Below are 18,785 nucleotides of genomic sequence, written 5' to 3' on the forward strand. Positions count from 1 at the left end.
TTGAAAACATATATATATTTTAACCTTTTGCACAATTACAAACTTTATACCAAGGTGTCCCACAAAAAGACTCATTCCTCTATGTACACCACCCCCAAAAAACTACATAGTTAGAGGAAAGAAAAGTAAATAAGACAAGAAAAATCTTAAACCCCCCAAAATAAAAGAAAGATAACATAGTTAACTGCTATCTACTGTCCTTTTGTCCAATGATTGTAACCCTCCAAACTTTCCTCAACTTTATTTCATTTATACATATATAAAACAGCAAAATCACAGTTGAAAGAAATCTTATGTTTATCTCTCCCCTTATATAAGCAAAAAAAGGAAATGCACTTGGAAGTCTAATTCGAAGATGATTTTCACAAACCCCTATTGGATTTACCTTGGGCTTGGTTGTGATCTGTATGACAAAAGTGGCTGAAGAAGCCTCTGGCCTGATGTACTACCTAGTGACATTGTTTGAGATCGAGAGAGCATCTCGGCCATTGATGGTGTCTGATATGCCTGAATTAGACTCGACACGTCGGTTGAATCACCTCTTGCTGTTGCTCTTTGCCAAGAGTGTGAACTCAATCCAGAAAGTATATATGCTCTCCCAGATGCTTCATATACGTGCCTGCTCACCAACCTCTCTTGCATTTCCTTGAGTTCAGCATCCAATGCAATACAAAGGCGATCCTGAGATTTGGCTGAAATAGTCTCTGACAGCATCTTTCTACAGTTTTCAAGGACTGATACTGCACCGGTTAGGTCTCCCTGTTCGGCTGCAACTCGTGCTTTGGACATTGCTTCCGCAGCTTGGAGCCTGTTGCGCTGTCTATCCACTTCAAGTGACGTTTCAACCCGCACGGCTATCGCAGGCCTCTCAATCTTTACTTCTTCACTTTCCAGTGTTGATGTTTCCTTAGTTAAGGGATCCTTGTAAACACATTTCACTTTTATCAATGATGTTTCATTGCCAGATGTAGCTGGTACAGTAACTGAAACTAGAAAATCCCTCTCTTCATCAGCATACAAGTCTCCAACATCAATAAATCCCTTGCGTCCATTAGCGGTCACACGGCTCGGGTAACTTCCTGCCTTAAGTGAAACAAGACTGAGATCTTGGTGTATACACTCAATTTCTACTTGCAGCTCCTGAACAGTAACACTCAAAAGTCCTCCAATGCATTGTGCAAATGCATCCTGTAACACAGCTTCATTCTCGATGAAAGAAAATGTGCCACCAGAAGTCTCTGAAATTGAGTGCATCGATAAAGCATCATGATCTGTACCAAATCCAAACGTATGCACGGGAACTTGAAAACCTGAATTATCATGATAGCTTATAGAAGTAGGCAGAAGCAGCTGGTAATTCGGCTGAGGTTGGTTATTTCCAGAGCCATTGACAGTGTAATTATCTTGACCATCAGACAGAAGTATAACACTGGCAACTGGATTCTTTTCTTTACGGTCCTCCATTATCTTGGCACCTTTTCTCAGCCCTTCAGCAATATTGGTACCTCCATTTGCAACCAAAGAATTAACAGCTTGCAACGCCTGTTGCCGCCCAGAATCAGTCAGCCTACGAAGGGGGAAAAGCCGGCGAGCTGTGGAAGAGAAAGCAATAACCGAGAGCCGATCATTAGAGCCTAGGTTCTGTATAACAAATCCCATAGCTCTTTTTAGTAGTGCAAGCTTGGTTCCAGCCATGCTGCCACTGATGTCAAGCACTGTGACCAGGTCAACAGGAGCTCGTGGAGTCTGAGAAATCTGTGTCAAGCTAGACTGGTTTCTACTGAAGCTTTCTCTTTTGGCTGCTGCAGTTGCTGCAGCAGCTGTAGCTTTGAGATGAACTAAAACGGCGAAATTAGAATAAGTATTGCATCCAGGAACAGCTGACACTTCAGGGTACGTTGTAATCTCCATTGCTCTATAAGCACCAGTATCTTCATTACTCTTACTGGAAGGGCTTCTCTCAGGAAATACAGGTTGGTGATTTAAGGATTCATCATCATCAAATATGCCTGGCTCGGTAGCCTGATTTAGCGGCACAATATGCCGCCTATGCAAATCTCGCCGAGGATGAGGTAGTGGTAGTCCGTGGACCACAGCCATCAAGGCATCATTTTGGGACCAAGTTGTTGGACTCGGTGAAACTCTGCCTACGATAGGATCCAAACTGGGACCTGAAAAGGGTATTTCCTTCCACTTTGCTCTGCACACCGGGCATATTCGGTTTCCATGTTTCACGTTTGAAGCAATGCAGTGGAAATGGAAGGAATGTGAACATTCGGCGGTAAATATAGCATGGCCAGATCCTTGTTCCATTTTGGTTAAGCATATTGAGCAGGTTTGCTGGATGGTTGAAAAATAAAAAGCTTGTGAGAACATAGATACTTCCCTATAAGTTATATAGCTAACTATTACTTTAAATTCTTGGAGCCATTGTGAATGTTGAAGCCTCACAAAAATGTACTGTTTAAAGATTAAAGGTTAGAGATATGTACTCTCTAACATTATCATTAAGTCATTCAAGATTCATCAGACACAGAAACAAAAAGTTACAATAATACTGTTGAACCAACCCATTCTGACAAATCATAGCAGCAATAATAAGAATATTTAAAGTATCAAACATTTGTTACATAAGAAAAAATAAAAATTTCTGGCATTTTGCCAAAAGATGCCTTAAGTATCAAACTATCAATCATAAGATTCAAAATCAAAATCTCCAACAGGCAAGAAGCTTTTCAAATACAGAGATTAGGTAAAACATTTCATCATCTTGTCTAGTCAAGCAAGCATGAATACTTCTGAAAGAGAATAAAGCATCTGGCCCAAAGATATTCCAATCATATAAATTGAACATTCAACAAATCACTTGTACCTTAGTCCTAAAAAACTGCTGATATGAAATACTCAGCAAATCATTTCAACCTTAGTCCTCAAAAACTGCTTATATGACTTGACTCAATCAACAACCCAACTAATATATCATATCATGATACTATTCTATCCTCATGAAATAAAAAAACATAGCCAATAGAAAGAAGAAAAAGAAGGAAAAATCTTATCCAGCAGCATTGAAACATGCAGGAAAAAATTATGTCAACATCAGCTTCAGGCACATAAAAAAAAGCACACTTGAGGATAATCAAATTGGAATGATTCAACAACTAAATGACATTAACTTTATTTTTAATTTTGAATCCGGGATTAAAGTGCAAATAAGGCCAAAAAAGGACAATTTAAAAAATTTAAAATCTTCTAAATGCATAAACAATTATTACATGCGATAGTGTTTCTTTATGCAAAATTTCCAATTATTAATAAATTCCGCTCCCAACTATTGATGCCTTTTATTATTAAAGTAAGTATAGATTTTTGTTTGGAAAACCAGATATCATTTTAAAAATAATAATAAAAACATCACTTCCTAATTTAAGATTCACATATTCTTGAATCATTAACCGGTGTAATTAACTAGTTAGCGTTGTCTCTTTGAATTTTTTTAGCCAAAAACTATTTTCAAGGCCTAAAATTTCCCATATTTTGAACACTAAATCAGTAAATTATGGATTCTTGTTAGTTAAAATTTTCCAACCACAATAAGTGGATAGTGAATATGAGACACAAACCTTGGAGGACTCGCTGCTACTTTTCGACAACTTCTTCAAACCATACATAGATGGCACCGGCGTGGTCGATCGTGACGAACCCATGTCCCAGTTCGCCACCGGAGAGAGCAGTGCAGCATCCGATAACCTCTCAGAAACCACCGCGGGATGTGGCGAATCATCATCTAAGGTTCTGGGAACCAACATGCACAGATTCATACCCAGAGCTACCTTCGCTTTCTTCCACTTACTTCCCATTTTTTGGATCTCACACACTAACTAACTAACTAAACCAAAATGGAGCTGCAACTCAGAAAGTGAATCCAGACCCAGATCTCAAATGGTGAAAAGTTTCGATCTTTGCTTTGCCGAGAGTCTTTGGAAAGAGAGAAAGGAAATGGGGTTTTATGAAAAGTAGAAATTTAGCACGAAAATCGAAGTGGGAGTATTCTTCATTGAATGAAGTAGAGGGGGTTCTTAATTATGGTTGTTGAGTTGAGTTCAAAGCATATGGCGTTGTTTTAAAGGTAAGAGATGTCAAAGGTGGGAACTTTGGTGGTAGAATGAATCTAATAATGAAGTGTTGCAGATGTTGATGTTTATGTTGGTGTTGGCGGCCATGGACTAATTCAGGTGAATGGGTATATAATTATAATAAGAGTGGGTAGAAAAAGCACTTTTTGGTTTAATGGGGAAAAGTTTGGTGCTTTATTATCCTCTTTACTTGTATCATATCATTATGTCTCAACCAACATATCTTAAATTCAAGTAATATATGTTTAATTCTTCTTCAGTAGTAAGGTTTTATGTTCGAGTCTTATGGATGAAGCCGAGAGAGTTGTGGAAGTTCCCATGGGAAACCAAAAAAAAGTATTATTATGTCTTCATTCCTTTATTGCCCTTCATTTCCTCATTCCTCTATTTTTAGCAAAACATGAAACAAATATATTAGTATGTGATACTTCTCTTAGTTATATCATGATGTTTTAGCACTCCTCTGCATCATTGTTATGCATGAGTCAAAATGGTGGGATTTTCTTAATGATTGAAAAATATGAAATGTTAATTTTACCCTTTGCTTGAGATGATGATAACATTGTTAAGTATGCCACACGTGCATGGCAGCGTTTTGTGGTATCCATGTCAACCCTGTTGACATTAGTACCTGCTAACATGTCTCAGATCTCATCACGTGTGTTGGATTTTTCATCTTCTTTATGCTGTCTTTTTTCATTCTTTAGTATTATTTTAAGTTCCCTTGATGAAATTATATTTGATGAGTGATTTAATTATTTTAAATTTACTCTCCATTCTAATCATTAAGTTTATAAATATCTAATAGTTTAGATTTACTAATTAATCCAAAACATTGAATTTCCTTAGAATTAATAGTTAAGATAAAGAATAAGTTTATTAAAGTAAGTGTATCTCACTCATTATAATTTGTTGCTTTTTAAAAATGAACAAGTTGATTGTAGCAAACAAAAATGATGTGGATTGAGTGAATGGTAAAAATGATGTTGGAGGTTGACTAAAAACCAAAATGTTAGGCGTGCAAACTCTATAGTTGTCGAGTAAATAGTGGGGAACTGTTTTTAGCTTTAAATTGTCTCAGTCAAACTTACTACACAATTTGTCTCCAAGTGAAACATTACCCAACCTTGATTTTAGATTCCATAGTTAAGACAGAGTTACAATTAAGGGTGGAAACAAGTCAGGTTAGACTTTGCCTTAAACAAGTTCAACTTATATAGCACATAAGAGTTTGGGTCTGGCCTATTAGTTTGTTTAAAAAAAATTCAAAGCCTAGGTCTGGTTTGTTTAAAAGTCTGGTTTGGCCTATTAGTCTGTTTAAAGGTATATTATACTATATGCTCATTAAATATGCATGTCTACATTTTAATGAGTTTATAAGCTTATTTTTAGTTAGACCCATCTAATTCTAATAATTAAATTATATTTTCATATTAATATTACACATATATAATAATATTGTTTATATTAAAATAGTATAATTCCAACATTCTTATATAATATAACTAAATAGGTCGGTCTATTAGACTTTATAGGCCTTTTAGGTGGCCTAAAGTCTGACCTGTTAAACTAAATATGTTTTTTAGAACGTCTGACTTGTTCGTGAAAAAAATCTGGTCTGGCCTAACCTGTTATAGGCCAGGTAATAGGCCCCTAATAGGCGGCCTGACCTGTTTCCACCATTAGTTAAAATGTGACAGTCTATTTTCACACCTTTATTCACATACTTCACATTTCAACTATTCAAAAATCCAATACTTCAGATTTATTAGTTTAAATCATATGAATCATTATATTTTTATGTAATGAATGATTAAGGTGAAAAAAATATTTTTTTTAACTATTCTCTTATGATAATTAGTGTCCCCAAAAGAATGCAGTAATAATAGTATATGAGTAGTAATGTATTTGTGGAGATGACATCTTTTGTCCTATAATATTATATTACATTAGTCAAAAAAATATTTAATAATCGAATTTTTAACTTAAATATATATTTTTAACTAATTATAACAATTTATGATACATGGAGTAACACGACGTAAAAAAGAAGATGTGCTTCCATATTTTTTTTTTTGTCATATCTTAAAACCAGACACGATTTCGGTCAACGAACCACACCGGCCTCAAACCTGCCAGTGAATGGTCAAAATCTAGAGCCTTGAAATTTTTAGCCTTCAAAACTTAAATTTAGGAAAATATTATATATACTTACCTAATATCTTTTACACCAAAATAATATCTCTAACCTTTTTATGTATCTTTTATACATATGTAAAGAAAATAAGGAATAACACAAAAGTAAACATAAATATAAAATCTCAATTGTGATAACAATTTTAATGTAATAATATATGTTGCTAGATTTAATATGAAATTTTATTTAGACCTACCAAGTTTGAACAATAATAGAATTTGTTGTGAAACGTCATTTCAATTAGAGTTACATGATATTAGGTGTGGGCATAAGGTTTGAGACCTAACAATTGAGCTCTCCTCAAAATCTACTTAAAAAAAATGTGTATGGAAAATCATTTATTTCTTTATTTCTTTCGTGGGAATGAATATCTTGTGTCTCTATTTGTATTCTAATTGGTGTGTCAAACCAATTAAAATATATCATTTAGTTAAATAGAAAAGTCATAAATGAAGAATTATATTATTTAATGTAATTTAATTGGATAGAGATATGATGAAATACGGTTTTTTGGGACAAATGATATAGATCCTCTTTGCACACCAAACATGACACAAGAGAAAGGCTTTTGTAGCCACATGGGGAATAAGGATTTGTATGAAATTTAGTGGATTATGCTATACATCATACTTATGAAACTCTACATTAGTACATAACATCCATGCTTTGTGGCCTAGTTTGGAAAATATGCAACATTTCTAGTTCCCATTTGATATATGTGTAGTTGATCTATTTGGGTGAATAAAAAGGATTTCACTATATTGGTTTTGAAACGAATTAGAATCTATAAGGACATGACAACCTTTGATGCACTTAGCCAAATTAAAGAGAGAGCATCCATATATATGGAAATAGAATACGAATACCAAAATCATACTTAATTATCTTTTGAGTGGTGTCACCTATTTGGCTATTCCCACTAACTTTACTCCCTCAAAATATCACCTTACAATAATAATATAAAGGAATAAAAACACCATATCTTTCTAGCATGCAAAAAAGTTATTCCTCTCCCCCACAAAAAAACATCAATGTGAAAACAAATTCATAGTTTCACTCCTTTTCAATTCACTCCACACTCCCTCCTTTTGAGGCCACACATGCCTCACACACCATGAAGGATCATAGAGTGGATATTCTTATATGTATGTGTTTCCGCCAATCAAAATGCATCATTTAATTAGAAAAAAATAAACTAATATTTAATTTTATATTATTTTCTGGAATACTATTAAATAAGAATACGGAGATAGAAACTTTTAGAGACAAATGATCTCTGTCCCGAGTAAAAAACCACTATAAGTAATAATCCTAAGTGATAAAACTTTTGTGGGGATGGGATAGGAGGGATAAGTCAACGAGAAAGTTGAACCTTTTTTAGTGTATTAAGGAACCTATCCTCTCATGGTGCTTCCCACTTTTATGTTGATATATGCAAGATATTAAGATATTATACATATCTTTATAGTTAATTCATATTCCATAGTTAAAGTTTAAACACATTTGAAGAAATTAATTAAAACGTATTAAACTAACAAAGCATATATGGTCCAAACCCTTACAATTTTATCAATCCTTAATTAATTAAAGAATGTATAAGATAATCTAGTTTAACTTAAGTGTTTGGAGAATAACAAATTTGTTGCCACTGGTTGGAAAACTAGATATAACTAGCCATGTAGAACCTTTTCAATCACAGCCTTTGACAATGAAAAAGGTTCGAAACCCTATAAAGAATGAATGTGTGAGTGAGAATGGATTTGAAGATAAAGTTGAGTAATGAAGAATATGAATAAGATACTTTTAGAATATTGAAAAAACCGGTTATATACTTATTATTTTGGATTCAAAATTTATATATGCTAGAGTCATAAGTGTATTAACGTGGATAATGCTAAAGTTTAGCATTTTATTCAACATTATTTCGTGTCATTTAGAATTGTCACAATTTACTTTAAATAACCATGGGTTATAATAATTTGATTGAATAAGAAGATTAAAATAGAATTGTAAGAGGATAAGATTTCATTTAAATCTGAACCCCTCGGATTGGGCCTCCATGGAGGTGAACTCCTCCTCTACGCCTCCGCCCAACCACCACCACCCCAACTCCTCCGTTTCTCTCAGGTGCTTCATCTCTATCTATCTCTCTCTCTCTCTGATTCAACAATTTTCAATTTGTCGATGCTGTAATTTTATTTAATTTAATTTTCGCGATTCGCGTATGAAATTGAATTGCAAGTATTAATTTCTGCTATCTCTTTTTTGTTTTGTTTTTGATGTAGTTAAGTTTGCAGTTTCTATGTTTATTATTGATGATGATTTTATTTTGCAGACTCCAGAAGGAACTCATGGCTCTCATGGTATCTCTCTTTTTGCTTCAATTTATTCTATTCTATTCTATTTTTATTTTGTTATTTTTCATGGATCAGTATTTGTTGATTAATGCCCTGATACTTCTCTGCTATTGTTTTGATCCAGTGACTTCAAATTTTAAGGTGCAACTAGAAAGAAAATCATGATTATTTTCAAAATTATATTATTTTTGGCTAGGGCCTCTCTTTAAAGCAATAAAAAGAAATACTCCACATGCAATTGCATTGGTTTCTTGATTGCCTAGACTGAACTGAACTATGTTGTGTTTTTATTTGATGTGGACATGTTGAAGCATGTGAATTGAAAAGCTCCTTAAACAGTCTAATGCTTGTAAGCTGATGCTGTTGTGTTTACTAATAACTAATTCTTCAATTAAATCACTGGTTTTTAGGTGTCAGCGTCCGCGAGTTATTGATAGTCATGCCATGTAACTGAATCCTCTGTTTTATACTTCAATGTTTGTTGATATTCCCATTGAAAAACAATCATGAGATTTTAGCTGAAATGTTATATTATGATTTATTCATAACTGTGTGTATTATATGTTGTTAGATATCCTCACTTTCTTAAAATACACTTCATATGCCTATTGATTTGCTAGATGTATGCAGCCTTACCCTTGCAAGTGGAATAACTGTTTGGCCTCTTGATCACTAATGCTTGATTTGTTGAACTGTTTGTTCCCTTCATTCAGCAACTATATATTAGGGTGGGAAATTTGTAAAATGTACCGTTTGGTTTCCTTAGATTTTTTAGAAACCGGAGTGTTACAATTGCTTTCCATTTTTATTCACATTATAATTTGTTATCATGTTCTCACAATTACTCCAAATGTTGATAATGACTTTTCGTGAAGATGAGTGGAGGAGATCTTGGAGTATCTGCTTTTCCTGATGGTGAGAGCATTTTTACATGGATTGGCACAATCGAAGGTGGAAAAGGAACGCTGTTTGAAGGTTTATCTTATAAACTCTCATTACGTTTTCCCCTGGACTATCCATTTAAGCCACCCCAAGTGAAGTTTGAGACGATGTGCTTTCATCCCAATGTTGACCAGTTTGGCAACATTTGTCTGGACATCCTTCAGGTATTTAGTAAGTTGCTGAAGAAAAGAGCATGTCTGTGTAATGTGTATAGGAATCAAATTTACAATTAGGATCTACCATTTTGTTTTATTATGGTTTCCTAGCAATAAATATAGATGCCAGATGAAATGACTTTTAAATTGCAGTTATACTTATGTGTTTATACCTTTTATAGGATAAGTGGTCTTCAGCTTATGATTGCAGAACTCTCCTTCTATCAATCCAAAGTTTATTGGAAGGTCTGTTCTTCCTATTTATGAGTTTTGTTTTCGCTTTTCTGTTCTTGCCTGAGCCATTTGCTTTTTATAACAGAGCCTAACCTTGAGAGTCCTCTAAATAGCTATGCAGCAGCACTTTGGAATGACAAGGAAGGTTGGAAGCATATTTTTTAAACTGCCAATATTTAGTTTTAGTTATAATTATTTAAATGTCAACTATTTTTCGTTTTTGCTCCTGTCCTATGTTTGCTTCATTTGATCTCAACTTCAATAATTACATTATTGGAGGGGACTAGAACATTTCTGACCTGCTTCCTTACTATCTAATGCTACAGTAGAGTAGAGGTTTTGAGCTTTGTATATTCTGTTTATTGCATATTTTAATTGGAGTATGCATGGAACATATCTTGTGCAGATTATAGGAGAATGGTACACAAGCACTATTTTTCTGGAGAAGCCGTTGAAAGCTGATTGATATAATTGCAAGGCGAAAACAACTAGTTTCTCACCATGTAAGGATATGTAGAAAATTTATGCAGATTATATATATGTCTGATTTTTGTAGTTTGCTTTGATATTGTAAAGCTGAAACTAAGGGAGGTTGAAAGTCTTCTTGAAATGTTTTTCTATAAAACTTCATTACCAAAGCACAAAATGTCTCAATAGCACCTTGTGTTCCTGAAGTATTGGATCAGTATATTCATCTTCTAGTTTTATCAAGTTTTATGTTCATGTAAACAGGGTTAATGTATCCCTATCAAGTATACACTAAGAAGATTTAAATGCAAAAACTAGCAAACATACATCACATTTTACCCACCAAATTATTATAAAATACACAAATCGCTTAATGAGAAAACAAGTACAAGTCATGAGGGATGTTATTGGGCATATTCTTGGTTGTTCAAGGCCAACTTGAAGTACTCAAGGTATAGCAAAAAACCTTCCATTAAGGAGTCTTAACAAGAAAGTAATGATACCAATCCATTTGAACTTGACCTTTCCTCTTGATAAGGGTAATAACTATATAACAATTCTTTACATTATAGTATATATTTGGGAACTACACAGGTAAGTCAATTATCTAACACAAGAAACTTTCAGTTTCATAAGGATCACAGACACAATGTATACTAAAATAATAAAATCTTTCTTAGACATTGGAAATTTCTCATTGTTTTACCACCTCTTAGAATGTTCATAGTGATCAAACTAATCTGCATTTACAAAAGCTATGGAATCATACATTTTCTGTAGCATCCTTTTGCAACTCTCCTGCAATCTGTGCAACAGCCAATCTTTCTTCCAGTGCTCGGGCACCTTTCTCTCTTCAAGAAAAGGAGCAGTCACAATAGTAAGTTGTTTGGTGTAATTACTTCTACAACAACTCTGACAGTTATGTTTGTTCAACTTATCTTATTATTAAAACTCAAAGGTAAAGAAAATGACAGAGCAAAAACTGAACACATTTAGCTGACATATGTTTCTCCTTTAGCAATCCATTGCAATTTTTTATTGTTTATTACTTTATTTATTTGATAGTTTCCATATGAATTTCTTCTTAGTATTAATTTATAATTTACAATATGTACAACTAACTAAAAAAAGCACAGCAATGATAAATTACCTTCTCCTAGATGCCTCAATATGGTGAGAACCTGGCAAAGGTTCACCTGCCAGAGTGTAACCTTGAGCATCATTAGAAGTTTCTGATCTCCCAAAGAGCATTTGATGAAATTTTGCTGCAACAGGGTCTATGATTGGCCTACAATGAGTAAAAAAAAGTTTCCTTGAAAAACCAATGAAGCTTATACTTTATTATCACATGACATAAAAACTAAGTCTAAAACCATAACTTACCTTACAAACTCTGGGAAAAATGTAGAGAATGTGAAATCCTCGCTTGGGTCACCCCTAAGCTTTGTTTCTGGTATATTCTGCCAGTATCTAAGGTAAATCCAGCTGATATATGTGCCAAATATCACATTTGGAAGATATGGCATTGCCTTTAGCATCCAGAAGCTCATAGCAATTAAGCACAATATAGTGATAGATGGTAACCACTGGACATAAATGAAAGAGGCATCACAAGCAATTTGTCACTGAAAGTAATGAGTCAAAATTTAAGGGACAGGGGTATGAAAATCAAACCTTCATTTTTATTTTGAGGAAAGGAAGCTCTTGATCTGGTATAATTTGCTTGATGCCAACCAAGAAGCCGGATATAACTCCATGAAATCCAGAAAGTGGCATATAACTAGAACATTGCATGAGTACAAAGATCAAAGTAATTGGATCAGGGTCAAAATAGAATAAAAATGTCTAATAGACTAATATAATTCAATAGATTGTTTAAAAAAAGTAACTTAAAGAGCTGAAGGGTTATAACAATACTCTCCAAATTTTCAATACTTACAGGTAACTCTCCTGCTTAGTAATGCAGTATAAAGCAATAGCAGTGATGAAAATACACACAGATGTTAGAAAGTTAACTACAAGGATGAACTTTGAGAATTCCTTTGGACCCCATACTGGTTCAAGCAGCTTCCCAATGAAAAGCAGACCAATTGTGCTGACAACCAACTATGTAAAAGCATATACTAAAACCAATGTGAAGTTTTCCTTAAAACAACAGATAAGTTTCAGGAATTGCAATGAATACAGTAAAAAAAACATAGCTTAAAAGAACAGAAAGTGCATACCCCATATATAGATTGTTCAATGTAACCAGCTGTAATGAGGTTCCAGGCAAATGGGATTGTCCTGCAAAAAATAAACCAGCACAAAAATAACAATAAAAACAACAAACACTCTTATATAGACAATTATGCAATGACCATAGTTTATAAAAAAAAAGAATAAGCTGTCTTCAATTGCCTCACTATATCTATGCTAATACAATAGGGCAAAACCTGGAATATAGAGTTTGATGATTTGAAACATGAAAGTTGCAGGATGACCACAAACAAACAAAAGAAAACAGAACACAATGGTTCTCTTCTCTGGAATGCAGATATTTATAGTAGTAATAAAAGTAGTGATTGGGTTAGAGAAAGAGAGATACATGGCAGGAACTAGAGCAAGGTAGGTGAGAGATGAAGGGAAAAGGTGAATGAGAATGTAAGCAGCAACCAGCACCACTACAAGGCCCTTGCAGAGGCGAGTCATTCCACTCAATGCCAACATTTTCATGCCCTGCAAATGCTATTCAAAGTATTGAAAACTCAGACAACTCAACTCAGCTCATAGTAACAAAAACTGAATCCTAAGGTGGGGGAATGAGAGAGAGATAGGGGTACCCCTGAAAGCGGTGGCGTGCTCATCAAGAAATTCAGTTTCAGAGAATAGAAAGAGAGTGAGAAGTGTTTAGAAGAACAAAACTACAAAAGTAACGTATGTTGCAAGGTTTATATTGCTGATGCTGGCAACATTACGTTCCACTTTTCTGTGTTAAACAAACTATTTCTGTCTTATCTTACAACTTACTTGTTACTAACATCAAAAACATATTTGTTTTCTCTGAGACAATATTATAAACGTGTGAGCCAAAGTGTCCATTACTTTCTATCCTTCTTCCATCTTAACTGCATGTAACTTTTCATCCCATCTTATACAACACAACCATCTTGTGTTCCTTACCAACCATCTCCTAGTTTTCTTCATAAAGACACATTAACTTAGGACAAGCCCAAAAGACCACTTCAACTTTGATGTTTTATTTGATGTTCCACCCAGAATCTATTGCAATCAACACTACAATGATACAAACATTTCTATTTACTCATCAATAGTGCAACCTACAATTAACCTCCAACTTTTTTTAGTAAAAACAACTCAGCTGCAACTATATTTGCTTTTATTAATGGGAAAGTTCTTTTAAGAAGTTTTTCTTGTAAAAGCTGAAAATACCTGCTACATGTTTTCAAAGTTTCTTTAACAAAAAGTTCTAAAATGGGGAAAAGACCAAATGTAAACAGTGTCATGTAATCTATATATAACTATAAAGGACTCCCCAATCCCAACAATATTATATACACAAAGAGATTCATTACAAAATATATATAACTAAATCATAGAATCTCAACTAATATGTTCTGTAACAAGCTACTGGGCACATTTTATTTTGATTGTTGGTACACCTCAAGTGCTTGAGAATTGTGGGCACATTGATGAAGCAACACCAAACAAAGGGAACATCATTTCTCTTTCATTCCATCCATAAATACCTATACTTATTTTTCTTGTGATTTTCAAAAGTGTAACTATCACTAAAAAGATAACCTTCCTTGGCAAATTTATATAAACAACTCTTATTTATCCATCATTAGATTCACTTATTGATCTTCTGAAACAAACAGTATTTCTTTAAAAGATTTCATCATTATCTGAAAACTGATCACTTTGTTAAAAAAGTCAAATAAGTGCATGTAACTATCTGCTTGGGACTGATGCATAGATCAGTAATCAATGGCATCTGTACTCTGCAAAAAGTAACTTTATCACTTTACATGAAAATATAGTGTACAACATTTCCCCATGTACAAAAACTGTTAATTAAAACACATGACAATTCTATAACTATATTTCACCCACCTGAAACTAAATCGATCCCAAAGCTAAAACATTCAACTTAAGCTATACCCCAATTGATCTGTTTGCAAGGAACAAATGGGTTCACTTTCTTGGTATCCTTGTAAACAAACCTTTGTTTTTGTTTTCTTTGGAAATTGATGGATAAGAATGCACTCTTGTAGTTGAGAAAACTAATATGTTCTAAGTAAATGTTATGTACTGACTGCATATCTCTTAGGAGCATTGAATATTTGGCCCATGTAAGCTTCAGATAGAGACACAATAGCCTGGTGGCAAGCCAAAGTTGAAGCTTTAATAATTAGAAGAAGGGAAGCCCAGGATAACCGCAGCATCAATATTTTATCGCTGCTTGCAGATTTGAGAACATGAGAGAATATCACCCTAAGTCGGCGATCTCTAAAGATGGAATTATAATCATATGCAGGCAAGGATGATGTAGACGATAGACCTGATTCTCTATCATCACGTCCATCGGCTAATATCACCCTCGAATTTTGACTAGCTTTAATCATCCATTGGTACAGAGTGTCAGCTATGATCTTGCAAAGCTGTTCGCGATAAAACTTCCCCTCCTTTGAGACCACTGCTTTGATTAATGAAGCTCCATCCTGTTCATTCCATGTAAAAGTTTCTAACTTAAGTAACTATTTCAGCCAACTAAAGATAATCTTCAAGCACAAGCATTTTTGTTTTTCTTTCCCTTTAACATTATACAACAGAACTCAAACTAATAGTGCACTACTAGGTACAGTAAACATCACTTGTGCATTAAATTATCAAAGCAAGATTACCAAAGTGCTTGGAAACCTCATTCTCTCAAAATCATCAACTCAGCAATCATCACACACAAGTTAGTAAATTAACCATGTATCTTTAGCTAGTTACTTAAAAAGCAATTTCAACATAACAAACAAACCAGTATAAAAGAAGCATGATAGACATCATCTAGGAACTTACAGCAGTCATGAGAAGTCTTCTAAGAGCAGCACCATCTTTGGATGGTAAAAGTCTCAAGACTAAGTATGCAACATCAAAAGTATCAGTGGCCTTATTTGGTAAATGATCAGAGGAAGTTTCGCTATTTGATGCTACTAGTTGCAAGGCTTTCCTGAAAAAGCATCAGAAGTATGAGAGGTTATATTTACAACAGTTAAATGATAGCAACTCATCAAGCAATAATCGATAACTGAAAGAGGCAAGCCTAATGCCCAAATGAGGAAGACCGTGATGTTTCTTGTTCAGCTTGCGTGTCGCAAAAGGGAAATTTACAGTATTGGGCACTAGGTTTGCAAAAACATAATTAGAATCCTAAAAAAATTCATTCAAAATGTAGAAGATAGAAAAGAACAAGGGCATCAGCCACTATTGGGTCGAGTGGTAGGAGTTTGGTTCCCCTTAAAAGATGTATTGGGTTCAAGTCTTGTGAAGGAAATAAACCCCCTTCAATGGGTCCTCCCATCTTGACCGGATTAATCGAAGTTCAATGTGACTTTTGAAAATCGAGGGTCTTAGACCTAAAAAAAGGACTACCTGGATAAGACACTCCCTAAGATGCCATTTTCACATACCTAGTTGCCCCTACCCTCAAGAATAGGGAAAGCCTTTTCCACTGGAACTCCTTCTTTCTGTTTAGAAGCACCTAAAAAGAGAGAGAGTGGAGGAATACTAGTTCATACTTCACAGAACAATTTAAGTTGAAGGAGAATGAAATATTGATACTATATTTAGAAAATTCTAGATTCTAGATTGAGTAGAAACATTGCTAATGGATACAATAGAAATCCATCAGTATAGCTCACATTATGAGAATTCAAAACTACTATGATTGGTTCGATGAGACACCAAAAAAATATAATTAAATCACTTGAAATTTTTCTGAAGAAAAGGGCCTTAGGATCTATTCTCTAGACTTAAAATCAGAAAACAACTGCAAAAACATGATATCATGTTACATTTCTGTGGACTATTTTCACAGAGCTTATTGTTAAAGGGCTTGTGGTACCGAATGCAATATATTCCTTGTTGCAGTTGAGTTTTCTGTGAGAAGTTTCCGAACAACATAAGGGTATGCGGCTTCAAAAGTCTTGAAGTTTTTATCTGCAGCTATAGCCAAGCCTGAAATTGTTTCAAAGAAAAATACAAGTCGAAGACAATGAAACAAGAATATTAGAAAATCAATACAAACATTTCTAACTAGTACATGCTGAAGCATACATGAATTAATAGAACTTGTCAGTATGCATGTTATGACATTTATCAGCGTACAAGTAATTCGCATGTCATATTGACAGTTTACCTTCAAAGGAAGCTAGGGATCGTAAGACAAGTGTATAATATGGTGGCATATGGAAATGATGCTTGAGTGCTACTGACCAAATCTTTCCCAGAACCTTGGAGAAAATTATTGAAAATTTCAGTAACTGAAGAGAAGAAAGCTTCCAAAATAAATAATAATAAATTTAGAAATTCTATGTCTTTGGTTTGAGAGGACTAGAGGGAAGGGGAAGGGAGAGGAAGCTCTTTTTGTTTAAAATTTTGTTAACCATAACCAGTTTTATTATGGTTAACTTCCATTACTTTTAACCTCGGTACACCTAACACTGGACGTTAACCTTTGATATCATTTCCGTTGAAATAAGTTGCAGGTTAAGACAACCTTCTATGTAGTTACCAATATTCATCTGAGATGATTGGTTATGTGAATATCCATACTCAGTCTAGCCATAGACATATCAAATTCTAATGTGGTTGGTTTTGGATATTTCACATACTTTGGACATTGGTTGAGGTGGTTTCAGTTTTAGAAATGGATTTTACTCAATTGTGGTTATTTTCAGATAGTGACTAGTACATTCTATATTTCTATTTCAGTTATCATTAGTCCAAAAATTAGTCAGAAATTCTATCATTGCCATCCGTTGACACTAATAGACAGTGGTTTGCACCATCGTCTGAAATAAATATACTGAATCACTACTTGCCAAAAGATGACTCTCACCCTGCTGAACTTCACATCTGGAATTCCTTCTTTAAATTCAACTTCTCCCAAGGCCTGTTCCAGCTCCTGAAAATTTAATAGATGCTTACAAAGTTAGTCATGTGAACATAAGTCTCAAAAGGATACAGTCCATAGCATGATGACTAAATCCTGAGGTACAAGTATTTTACCAGGGTAACAAGTCGGATATTTGTCCCCGGCCTCACAACATCCATATCAATCAGAGCACGGACAAGGGATGCCCAGTCACCATTTACTATATGGACTATTGAAGCCAGCATAGCAAATTGATGCTTTTTTTCCATTTGACAAAGCAAACCAAAATCTAGAAACCTATCATAGAAATAAAAGGTAGTAAACAAATTCTTTTAGATTTTTGTGCTGAAGGAAGACCATAACTTATTCAGATTAAATAGGGAATGAAAAAGAAATAAATACCCTATTTGTCCTGAGGAGATGTAACGCAAGTTACCCGCATGTGGATCAGCATGTAATAAGCCTGTTTCAAGAAGTTGCACCAATGTTGCTTCAACACCTTTGTTGACCTGAATTACTCAAAGTGATATACGTGACCATTCATTGAATATGATGCTTTCATAATAGCCTCAGAAACCAAACAGAACAAAGTCTCAGTAGAATCAATAATTCTTAATTGATGAAAACTTTCCAGTTGACCAAGAAAGTGAAATTTCACTACTAACTCAACCCAGAACCATATTTATTATTTTGTAATTGAGACTCTTTAGCATCAGAAGGCAAAAATTTCCCCTGTTACTCACTCATACTTTTCTTTTTATTCTACTGCAAAACATCAATTATATTTATTGTGTATAGTTCAATTGGCTCGTACAATAACAGTCAGGATATTTCTAACATTCAAGATATACAATACTGATAAATGCTTTTTTGTTTACATACCATATCAAGAAGACGCTTTTTTGCATCTACTTTCTGCTTTTCTGAATATTCAGAGACATTTCCAATAGAGTTTCCAGTAGATAAAGAAAGCAAATCTGTTGGACTTTCACCAATCATCCACTCCATGGTCAGAACTCTCTTTCGACTTAACTCTGGATATATTTTAGGCACACGGATGAAAGAAAAAGGGGAGTGAACTTCCTGCATGCAGCATAAACAAGTCAGTTCAAAGAGCAAAACGTCTATCACTGTTTTGTCAGTTAC

At 34.2% G+C, this 18,785-nt stretch overlaps 4 protein-coding genes across 6 annotated transcripts in view; 1 reads left to right on the forward strand and 3 right to left on the reverse strand.

The window, feature by feature from the left end:
- The window catches only part of LOC109335777, a 23,647-nt gene continuing 4,862 nt past the window's right edge, over positions 1-18,785 (reverse strand). The window contains exons 2-4 of one of the 2 annotated variants that reach the window (XM_019571954.1): positions 12,577-12,584; positions 3,624-3,679; positions 1-2,340 (exon numbers count right to left, since the gene is read on the reverse strand). In XM_019571954.1, coding sequence (XP_019427499.1) covers positions 382-2,340; positions 3,624-3,671 — 2,007 coding nt within the window. In that variant the 5' untranslated portion in view covers positions 3,672-3,679; positions 12,577-12,584 and the 3' untranslated portion in view covers positions 1-381. Of the gene's footprint in view, positions 2,341-3,623; positions 3,865-3,901; positions 4,318-12,576; positions 12,585-18,785 lie in introns of those variants that run through there. The other variant, XM_019571953.1, reaches the window with a different exon arrangement.
- On the forward strand, positions 8,237-10,710 carry LOC109335780 (probable ubiquitin-conjugating enzyme E2 C). The gene is made up of 6 exons (XM_019571957.1): positions 8,237-8,460; positions 8,669-8,696; positions 9,566-9,796; positions 9,970-10,033; positions 10,107-10,166; positions 10,428-10,710. The coding sequence occupies exons 1-6, from the start codon at positions 8,393-8,395 to the stop codon at positions 10,481-10,483; spliced, it is 507 nt and encodes a 168-aa protein (XP_019427502.1). The 5' UTR covers positions 8,237-8,392; the 3' UTR covers positions 10,484-10,710.
- On the reverse strand, positions 10,997-13,528 carry LOC109335779 (rhomboid-like protein 19). The gene is made up of 8 exons (XM_019571956.1): positions 13,312-13,528; positions 13,077-13,207; positions 12,715-12,775; positions 12,429-12,595; positions 12,164-12,269; positions 11,873-12,075; positions 11,640-11,777; positions 10,997-11,340 (listed from the first exon to the last, which is right to left on the reverse strand). The coding sequence occupies exons 1-8, from the start codon at positions 13,333-13,335 to the stop codon at positions 11,253-11,255; spliced, it is 918 nt and encodes a 305-aa protein (XP_019427501.1). The 5' UTR covers positions 13,336-13,528; the 3' UTR covers positions 10,997-11,252.
- LOC109335776 (uncharacterized protein slr1919-like) overlaps positions 14,441-18,785 on the reverse strand; it is a 7,662-nt gene continuing 3,317 nt past the window's right edge. For both annotated transcript variants that reach the window (XM_019571952.1, XM_019571951.1), the window contains 9 exons: positions 18,522-18,722; positions 18,042-18,148; positions 17,774-17,936; positions 17,604-17,669; positions 16,902-16,995; positions 16,608-16,720; positions 16,174-16,244; positions 15,563-15,713; positions 14,441-15,213 (listed from right to left, as the gene is read on the reverse strand). In XM_019571952.1, coding sequence (XP_019427497.1) covers positions 14,797-15,213; positions 15,563-15,713; positions 16,174-16,244; positions 16,608-16,720; positions 16,902-16,995; positions 17,604-17,669; positions 17,774-17,936; positions 18,042-18,148; positions 18,522-18,722 — 1,383 coding nt within the window. In that variant the 3' untranslated portion in view covers positions 14,441-14,796. The remainder of the gene's footprint in view (positions 15,214-15,562; positions 15,714-16,173; positions 16,245-16,607; positions 16,721-16,901; positions 16,996-17,603; positions 17,670-17,773; positions 17,937-18,041; positions 18,149-18,521; positions 18,723-18,785) is intronic.

This window comes from Lupinus angustifolius, chromosome LG20, assembly GCF_001865875.1.
Source record: "Lupinus angustifolius cultivar Tanjil chromosome LG20, LupAngTanjil_v1.0, whole genome shotgun sequence".
NCBI lineage: Eukaryota > Viridiplantae > Streptophyta > Magnoliopsida > Fabales > Fabaceae > Lupinus > Lupinus angustifolius.

Bases quoted from the DNA above. Each gene is read 5' to 3' on its own strand.
- LOC109335780 (XM_019571957.1), top strand. From the start codon at position 8,393: ATGGAGGTGAACTCCTCCTCTACGCCTCCGCCCAACCACCACCACCCC. The intron at 8,697-9,565 runs GTATCTCTCTTT...CTTTTCGTGAAG, and splicing joins AGGAACTCATGGCTCTCATG to ATGAGTGGAGGAGATCTTGG. The intron at 9,797-9,969 runs GTATTTAGTAAG...TACCTTTTATAG, and splicing joins TTTGTCTGGACATCCTTCAG to GATAAGTGGTCTTCAGCTTA.
- LOC109335779 (XM_019571956.1), bottom strand. From the start codon at position 13,335: ATGAGCACGCCACCGCTTTCAGGG. The intron at 12,076-12,163 runs GTTTGATTTTCA...ATTTATGTCCAG, and splicing joins TCCTCAAAATAAAAATGAAG to TGGTTACCATCTATCACTAT. The intron at 11,778-11,872 runs GTAAGTTATGGT...TACTCATTGTAG, and splicing joins TTTTTCCCAGAGTTTGTAAG to GCCAATCATAGACCCTGTTG.